Source organism: Emydura macquarii, unplaced genomic scaffold, assembly GCF_026122565.2.
Source record: "Emydura macquarii macquarii isolate MOO-44397 ecotype Brisbane River unplaced genomic scaffold, CSIRO-AGI_Emac_v2 contig_2924, whole genome shotgun sequence".
Classification (NCBI taxonomy): Eukaryota; Metazoa; Chordata; order Testudines; family Chelidae; genus Emydura; species Emydura macquarii.
In genome coordinates, this window is record NW_027133061.1 from 3363436 (window position 1) to 3372765 (window position 9330).

Below are 9330 nucleotides of genomic sequence, written 5' to 3' on the forward strand. Positions count from 1 at the left end.
ATTTGAGTAGGGAACAGGCTACAGCGATGCAGGCAAGCACACTTAGAGAATAGGTGGAACCTAATAGACCCTTGAAAAGCTATGCCTCAGTGGACTGTTGCACTTTCGAGAGGGGTGAGGAGAAAAAAGGAACAAGTATTTCTGTTGTAGACATTTTCCTGTAGACATAACCCTAACCCTAAGGTTACCTTAAGGTAGTGTCTATGCTGAGGAGACTAACCCCCTCCCAGCTTAAAAACAAAAACTCCGAAGATTCAAAGCTATTTCTGAAGTGGTAGTGCAACTGTTTAGCCTCTCCCTGGGTGGTTGAGCTAGGTTCAGCCGGATTTCAGCTGTTAGCACTTTTTATGTAGCCCTGTTTGGTGTCAAGCTGAACTCTCGCATGCAACTGCTGAGCTGCTCAGTAAAGATCTACTTCCCCCTTGTCATTTTAAAGAGCTGTGACATACTGAAGTCATTGAGATTTAAGTGTTAGTAAGGAAACAGGTTCATCCACACACACAATTTGTGGTCAGTTGCACATGATCTTGTAGAGCAAGGGTTCTCCACCCCTTCATGCTACAGCTGGAATGACTAGGGCTCCATCTTGACACCACCTCATTCACAGTTGGACACTACTGCTAGATAGCTACAGCCAGCACTTACATAGAGGAGTAGTAGAAAAACTATAAATGCTTTGTCAGCTGTGTAACTTGATACAACAGCTGGACAGAGGGCAAAATGGCACCATTGTAGGAGGAAGCTCTAAGCCCTGTGCAAGTGCTCTGAGAGCAACCCCTAGATCAGAGATGACTTTGTGGTATGAATACTCGACATGCACAAATGAAGACACAGCCTACAACTGGAGCAGGAGGATGGAACTTACATGCACATTAGGGAGAAAAATTTCAGTTCAGTCACAGAATACACTTAGCCACAAAACACTTGTGTGGTGCTGCTGCCTTAACTTCCAGGCAGAGAAAACAGCAGCAAGTTTTAATGTTGCAGAAGTGAACAAAAACCACTTTGACAAGAGTAGGACGCTCATTTACTGTGTAAACAAGCCAGCCTGACAATAGCACCATTTAAACTCTAGGCTTTGTTTTACATTAACTTCCACTTCAACCCTAATTCAGTATGAACAAGATTAAGAGTACAGTGAAGATTAACACTAAATTTGGTTTGCAGCAAAATTTGATGTTAAGTTATTTTGCCTATAAAGAGGAAATCAACTAGCTAATCAGTTCAAAACGTAATACCAGATTACACCCTGCAAGCCTGTCCAGAGTGAATGGTTAGAAATAGCTACTAAAGGATTGAATTGAGTATGTCAAATTAATGGATTCATGGTACTAACTGCAGATTCAATCCCATTTAGTCATTTTATTTAGTTTGAGAGAATGCGGTTACAGTCACATATTAACTTAGTTTTGAAGTCACGTCTTAAAAAAATAGGTCAAAATAAAATGTGACCATGAAATAGTCAGTGGCTTCCAGAACACCCACTCATCCACTAAAGAAGAGTCAGGAATAAACCAAAGATTAAAACAAAGTAATAAAACACTTGCACTGTTGCCAGCAAGTCACGGGGAACATAGTAATCTGTCAAGTTGCTGATCTTCACCAGAGAAGCCTAGCAGTATTACTAGAGTACATGAGGAAGACAGGGTAAAAAAGTGAACCAAAAATGCTGTGTGCAATGGGCTGAAGTATAGTATTTCAATAAAGTGATCTGGACTCACTCAAGCCATCTTTCTCAAAGAGAATCTAAAAAATGTACATATTTTACAGTTGTACAGACATTTACAAAGTTCTCTGTACAGCCTCCCCCCAGCCCCAAGAAGTTTACACATACTTACAACTGCATTCCCTATCTTTATAGCTGTGTGTGTTCTTTCTTGGGAGTCCCAGCAGTGTAACACAGGGGACATATAATGGCCTATGGATCTCTAACAGGCTGCAGTAGTTGACTAGCTACAGCAAGGAAGTCAGACTTCTCCGCCTTCAAGATGACTGGACCCTTTTTTACTGCTGATGGAATGTAGGCATCTCAGCAATGGTTCCACTCATAAAACTGGTATATTGAGAGCAGTAGGTGATTACACCCAGAATATACCTTTTTGCACTTCTAATTCAAGACAAGGTACAAGTTTAGGTGACTCAATGGGTCCACGGGACCCTAGTCCACATTTCCAGTGAGCTATAATCACAACTCTGTGCTAAGGAAATGAAACTCATTTCCTATTACAGCCAGCCATCATATCAAACCTAATAAAAAAGCCTCTAGGTAGTCCGGAGCAAGAAGCACTGGTACTTTTGTTGACTTGCCGAACAGGATCTGTTCTCCTTAGTGATAAGGCTTCACTCAGAAATAGTACTTTTAGCATCCTTTCACGAGGCTCTTCAAGGAAGCAGAGTACTACTTCGTTTTCTGTTCTCATTAGCAAAAAATCCTCTTGTTGGTACCCTCAGTCTGACTGCACCACACTATCCTTTTAGGGGGAAAAAATCACTCAATGGGATTCCCAGATGTTCTTCATGTTCACTTGAAGTACAGTATCGGAGGTACTCTTTCACAGCAGGAAGTGGGCAGCTGACAAGCTCCAGATGCAAAGGAGATCTAGTCCACCTGGCATTTAGTCATTTCACTCCAGGGCTCATCGCATCATATAGGCCAAACTTGCTCCCAGTCCAGCAAAGCCTGCAAAAGCCATCAGAACATTCCTGATGCTACCTTCTAGATCCTCTACATGGAAGAATTCAACAAATCCCTCCTGGAAGACAGAATTGAATAATTAATTTCTAACATTAGCCAGTTTTCTCAGAAGGGAGTTCACAATGCAGTTTGCCATTATGAAGTACAGTGTTTGCATAACAGTAGCATCCCCTGCACACCAACTAGGGACTCAACATGTATGACAAACTTGCACCAAATACAGAAGCATTTTGGTACATTCTACCGGATTACAGGAAGCTGTTGTGTAGTGAGTTGAGTGGAATTGGGATCTAATTGCAGAATACTCATGGCATGACAGAGCCAGCCAATTCACCTTTACACCTTCTGTTTTTTAATCTTTAATTTGGGGATATGTCCACAGTGCTTTCAGATATGGATAAGTGCTCTAAGTGCAGAGTAACTTCAGAGCATGATGCAAGTTACACTAATTAAGTGATTCATAATCTGCCTGCACTGCTCCAGCCAGTAGTTTAACGGGACTGGTAACCCACCTTGTCTACCTTACATATGCACTAGCCTAGGTGTCACCAAATGCCAATCACAGACTGAGAAACAGGAAATTACTAGACCAGTGGACAACTTCATTAGCCACATTCTGTCCCTGCAATCTCACTTACCCAGCCTCTTTGGTTAACTAGCCACTCTCGTTTGTCTGTGACAAGTACATCTGTGATGATCCCTGCTAATGTGTTGATGCAGTTCTCCTGGTTTATGCTCCTCAGGTGTTTTGCAACAAAGGCACCAAAAGAGATGAGCGTCACAATTCTACCCCAGTTTGTTACTCCATCACTGAAAAGGTGTGTTGCAACTGCAGACACTGACTTCAGATCCTCCTCATTCTTGATGTCTAGCTTCCGAAGCATCCCTGAAGTAAAAAGATTAGTAGAAGAAACGTATACTAAGGCTACAAAAGTAATACTTCACAGCACTAAGTGACTGCAAACACTACACAAGACCAGTTCAAACACTAGCACTCCTTCCTCCCTCCCCTGGACACCAGTAGAAATATCCACCTTAAAAGGCTAGACAAGAATTGTATATCCTTTCTCCCAACTAGAGCAAGGGTAAGGTGGGGAACCATTATCTCCCTGCATGCATTCATTAAGTCTGGAAGCTTAGCGCACAATTATATTAGCATGAACTATTTTAGTTTACTGAATCCTTTTTGAGAAGGGGACCTACATGAAAATGCTGTGACACTGCAGTTAAGCTCTGGAAAAAAAAACTCTGCATTAGCCAAGTCACAGGACCTTTCTCAGATACATAAATCTTCAGGGGATATTGATCTAGAAGTGTTGACATGTTTCTGGGGGTCACAAGAGCAAGTCTGGCATTAGGGGGTGGCAACCATGCCACAGAGAGCCCTGTGAAACTAAGTTACATGTTTCAGTCTTGGGCAGCAGGGTGGGCTTCAGTAGTCTAAAGTTGAAAACCAGTGATTTAGAACGAACAATAAAGAGCAACAAAACAAGTTCCTTTTCAGCCTGTCTTTTGGACTCTCCTTAAACAGTTAGGAGAGTTAAAGGAGTGACAGTTTCATAATAAGTGTTATTAGTTATGTTATTTTAATTACTAAAAGGAAATCCAACCATTCTGACCCCACATGCCCCTTAATTAGGACACAACAGACATTTGACAAGAAATTAGCTTCAAGTTTACAGAAATCTTCTCCAAGATTGATTCCCTATTCAGCACCAGGAGTTGAAAGATTAGTTATTCAAAAATACTGTTTATCCAAGCAATATACTCAAGTTCATGAAAGAAGTAATTTATTCAGGTGGCTTAATGCCAACTGTAAAGGCTAATGAATTCCATTCCCATGGAACTAAACCCATTGAAAAGCCTTATCTTCTTTGATTTAAGTCAATATAGCCCTGTGGAAAGTTTACACTCGCAAATACTTCAGACTCATTAAATTTAAGAAGAGTTGTTTGACTCTTTTCAAAAAGAGAAATTAATTATATTTCCTCTTTAACCAAGTCACCCTCACTTATTCTGCATTTGGCAGTACAGTAACAATGGTCTTGTATTTATGAATACTATTGTTCAGAAGTAGGCATTTAGGGGTCTTATTATGGTAACTACAGTAATGTGACACACACAAGTTTCATGAAAATGTCTTATAAACTGTGGCATTTGAACAAGCTCTTGGTTTAGTCCTGAAGGTCTCCGCTATTACTCATTGAATCAAGTTGGAGACACTAGGCTAGAACTGAAAAATGTGACCTTCAGAGGTTGCCAGAAACTGCAGAGTAAGACTACTGCGGGGAAGCTTCTGTAAAATGCTAAAATAAATGTAATAAGAGATTCAAGATAAATACTTGCTAGCACTTCATTTCCTAGGCTGCAGTAGAACAGAAGACACCCAATCCATAACCTGGCTAACCTTTGGACAAGATTTACAACATATTTGCATCTTGGTCACATATTGACCAGAGCCAGATGTAGGCAGCAGCCAATCTATCACTAGCAGTCTAGTTTTGCAGAAGTTACTAAGGGGTTTTCCCCACCCTCCAGATAAACAAAATAACCTTCGTTTCTTCAAAACCGAAACTGAAGTCGGTGCAAACTGCTTTTTAAATAATGCCCTCTGTGGTGCCTGGAGCAGAGCAGCCCAGCTGGTTTCATTCCGCTGACCCCTTCCGAAGAGAACCCCGCTTCCCAGGGCTTCCCCACGCCCTAGACCACTGGCTTTCAGACTTTTTCCATTTGCTGGTCTCTCAAACATTTCACACGGAGCTGCCTTTGGAGATCTTGGTCTGGGGACCCCAGGGGTGCATGGAGCACAGGCTGAAGACCACGGTTCTGCGGTAACCTCCACCTTTCGGGGACCCTCCTCGACACAGTTCGCGGACCCAGGGGTGCAGGCTGAAAACCACGGGCCCAGCCCACTCTGGCCCCCCCCCCCCCCGCCCCCCGCCACGCGCGACTCAACAAATGCTGCCTCCTGCAGGCCGCCAGCACCGTCACCCCCCGCCCCTAAACTGCGGGGGGTCCCCACTCACTGCACGTGCGTGGCACCCCCCCCCCCCCCATGTGGCAGCTCTTCCCGGCGGGGCACCCCTCAGCTGGGATCCAGCCAAAAGCGACAGCCCTCCCCCCCCCCCCACTCCAAAGACGGGGCCAATTAGGAGCAGCCAATGGAAAGAGGAAGCCGAGGCCGAGACCCCCCCCCCCCAGCCATTATCTTGGAGGACGAGCCAGCGCCGCCCCCTCCCCCCGGGACGCCGGGCCTCGCCCCTACCCCCCGCTCCCGGCCGCCCTTTGCACCACCCCTCCCCCGGCCCCGCCCCTTACCTTGGAAGGCGATCTGGTGCTTCTGCATGACGCCGTCGCCGACCCTCCGCAGCGTCTCCAGCGCCTTCTCCATGGCGGCCGGGCCCGCTCCTCCCGGCCGGAGGGACCCGCCCAGCAGCCCCTTCAGCAGCTTCTTGCCGCCGGGCTCGGCGGGGTCCGCGGCCTCCCGCAGGTAGCGGCCGATGAGCTCCAGCGAGTCCTGGTACAGCCCGTCCGCGCCCCCGTCGTCCTCCTCCTCCTCCGGCGGGGTGCTGGGCAAGGAGCCGGCGGCGGCCGCTGGGCCCATCCTGTCGCTCTCCGGGTCGTAACCGTCCAGCTCCTCTTCCGGGATCCACAGCGAGGCCGGCCGGGCCCCCGCGACCACCAGAGCCGGGGGGGTGGCCGGGGAGCCAATCAGCGGCCGGGCCCCCTCAGAGGGACCGTTGGGACCCCAAGGGTCTCCACCAATCAGCGGCGCCGGCCGGACGCCCTCGGCCGCAGCAGGGCCGGGGGCCCGCGCGCTCGAAGCGGGGGGAGCGCCGCCCCCGCCGCTCGGAGAGGCCGGCGAGGAGGGAGCCAGGGCCTGGCCGCCCCCGCAGTAGAGGTTGAGGCCGATCACGGGCACGGCGGCGTTCCGCTTCAGCGTCGTCAACATGGTGGCGGCGGCGGTGGTGTCCTCCCAGCTCTGGGAAGGCACAATCGCTGAGGGCGGCGGTGGCGCACGGGCGGGAGCACGTCCTTATATACCGAGGAGGTGACGTACGGGGCGGGGCCCACAAGCAGGCGGGGCGGGGCCGCGGAGGAAGTGATGAATGGGTGGCTCATCGAGGGGGCGGGGCCAAAGGGAAAGAATGTGGGGGGGGCGGGGCGTGGAGAGCAGCACGAAGGCTGCGGGGGGAGGGGAGGGAGAAAGCAGAAGGGGCGGGGCTAGGCTGGGGAGAAGGAAGCAGGGGGGGGGGGCGGACAGGGATCTAGAAAGCGATGGAAAAATCCCAGCTCTCGTTGGCGCGCCTCCTGCGGGTGGGGAAGCTCCTGTCAAAATGCCTGTGGTTTCCCCATTATGTAATGTACAGGGGAAATAGTCTGGTTCCCTTAAAAAAAAAAAACCCCAAAACCCCCAGCCATGATGGAATTTTCCAAGTGCTCTCACAACAGATGGCCTGAAACTTGCACTAAAAAAAGGAAAAAAACCCAGAAGAAAAAATGTTCCACTTGGGGGAGGGAGAGAATCAGGATTTAGAAACAAAAACAGCACCAAAGCCGGTTGTTATGAACAGCGTTTCTCTAACAAGTTTCGTCCCAAACAAGCATGCTGCGCTCTGCAAGGCGAGATGCAAATGGCACACTTACGGGCCTCCTCGCTTTAAACCGGCTGCCATGGAAAAATCAGCCTCCTCTGGGATGAATCATGCAAGCTGCTTAACAGCACAAAGCGACATCATACAGGATTTCAGGACAGGAAGTGAAGGAAAATATTGCATCCAATGGAAGAAGTATGCAGAATATAAGTGTCCAAGTGGGAATCTGATGAAGATACCGGTGTTAACACACTGAGAGCATGTCTACCCAACAGCAGCACAGCTAGATACTTATTATATTAATGTGTGTATATTATATATCGTGGGTAAGAAATATTTAGGAAGACAGATGTTTTTTGCACTAAAACTATTTACTAGGTTGCAATAGGCTATTGAGGTCTACAGATGGTTGTGAGCCCAAGAAACGCTGCTGTAGGCAAGGACTTAGGATGCAGTATTGCCAAGTTCGACTACATCAAGGAGGGGGAATGATTTGTTTAGGGGTATAATTATGAGTGATGGGGTGAAATCGAATTAGAACTAACAGATGGTGGAATAGCATCCCAATGGAGGTGCTGGAAATGTCATTGCTTGAGAGCTGTAGCTACACTGGACAAGACACTAGAAAACATAGTGTTTGGAATAACATGGCTGGCTGCAAGAGCCAAGGTGTGGCTAGGTCAGACCAAATACGTCTTTTCCAGTTTCTGTGATTTCATGGGAAGGCTTACGGTGCAAGCCTTATTCTGCCTGCTGTTGTCTACACTGGAACGTTTCCCCTGACAATTTCCACCATTGCAACCATCATTATTAATTACGTCCATTGCAATAGCAATTAGCAGCCCCAGTCACAAACCAGGAGCCCGTTGGGCTAGGTGCTGTACAAACACGGGACAAAAAGGCGATCCCTGTCCCAAAGAGCTGACAATCTAAATAATGGTGCATTGCTTCTGGACTGGACTGGACTGGACTATCCTGGATTCTAAGTGTGATGTATAACCTATCACTTAAATCAGCTTCCGTAGCAGATGACTAGAGGATATCTAATGTGACACCACTTTTTAAAAAAGGCTCCAGATGTGATCCTGGCAATTACAGGCCAGTAAGCCTAACTTCGGTACCAGACAAATTGGTTGAAACTATAGTAAAGAACAGAATTATCAGACACATAGATGAACATCATTTGTTGGGGGAAGAGTCAACACAGCTTTTGTAAAGGGAAATTATGCCTCACCCATCTAGGTGATCCAATGGATAATAGTGTACATGGACTTTCAGAAAGCCTTTGACAAGGACCCTCACCAAAGGCTCTTAAGCAAAGTAAGCTGTCATGGGATAAGGGGGAAGATCCTCTAATGGATCAGTAACTGGTTAAAAGACAGGAAACAGAGGATAGGAATAAATGGTCAAGTGGCATTATGATATAGGTAAATGGTGTCCAACAGCGGTCTGTACTGGGACCAGTGCTGTTCAACATATTCATAAATGATCTGGGAAAAGGTGTAAAGAGAGGTTGCAAAATTTCAGACGATACAAAATTAGTCAAGATAGTTAAATCCAAAACAGACTGGAAAGAGTTACAAAGGATGTCACAAAACTGGGTGACTAGTCACACAATAGCAGATGAAATTTAATGTTGATAAATGCAAAGTAATGCACACTGGAAAACATAATCCCAACTATACATACAAAATGATGGGGTCTAAATTAATTGTTACCACTCAAGAAGGAGAGCTTCGAGTCACTGTGGCTAGTTCTCTGAAAACCTCTGCTCAGTGTGCTGCAGCAATCAAAAAAGCTAACAATGTTAGGAACCGTTAAGAAAGGGATAGATAATAAGACAGAAAATATCATAATGCCACTATATAAATCCCTGGTACCCCCACACCTTGAATACTGCGTGCAATTCTGGTCACCCCATCTCAAAAAAGATATATTAGAATTGGAAAAGGAACAGAGAAGGGCAACAAAAATAATTTACGGTGTCCTGTTGGCTGGATGCGGGGGGAGGGGGCATTTATTATATTATTTAACAACCGT

General features: G+C 46.6%; 1 protein-coding gene across 1 annotated transcript; it reads right to left on the reverse strand.

Moving 5' to 3' along the window:
• Nucleotides 1-340: 340 nt before the first annotated feature.
• MCL1 (MCL1 apoptosis regulator, BCL2 family member) lies at nucleotides 341-6700 on the reverse strand. The gene is made up of 3 exons (XM_067569692.1): nucleotides 6014-6700; nucleotides 3334-3581; nucleotides 341-2753 (listed from the first exon to the last, which is right to left on the reverse strand). Exons 1-3 carry the CDS (start codon nucleotides 6645-6647, stop codon nucleotides 2637-2639), a joined length of 999 nt encoding a protein of 332 aa, XP_067425793.1. The 5' UTR covers nucleotides 6648-6700; the 3' UTR covers nucleotides 341-2636.
• Nucleotides 6701-9330: the final 2630 nt, after the last annotated feature.

What these genes read in the sequence shown, in the direction of transcription:
- MCL1 (XM_067569692.1), bottom strand. Translation starts at nt 6,647, where the DNA reads ATGTTGACGACGCTGAAGCGGAACGCCGCCGTGCCCGTGATCGGCCTC. An exon ending in GCACCAGATCGCCTTCCAAG is followed by an intron (nt 3,582 to 6,013) that starts GTAAGGGGCGGG and finishes TTTTTACTTCAG; the next exon opens with GGATGCTTCGGAAGCTAGAC. An exon ending in TAGTTAACCAAAGAGGCTGG is followed by an intron (nt 2,754 to 3,333) that starts GTAAGTGAGATT and finishes TCTGTCTTCCAG; the next exon opens with GAGGGATTTGTTGAATTCTT.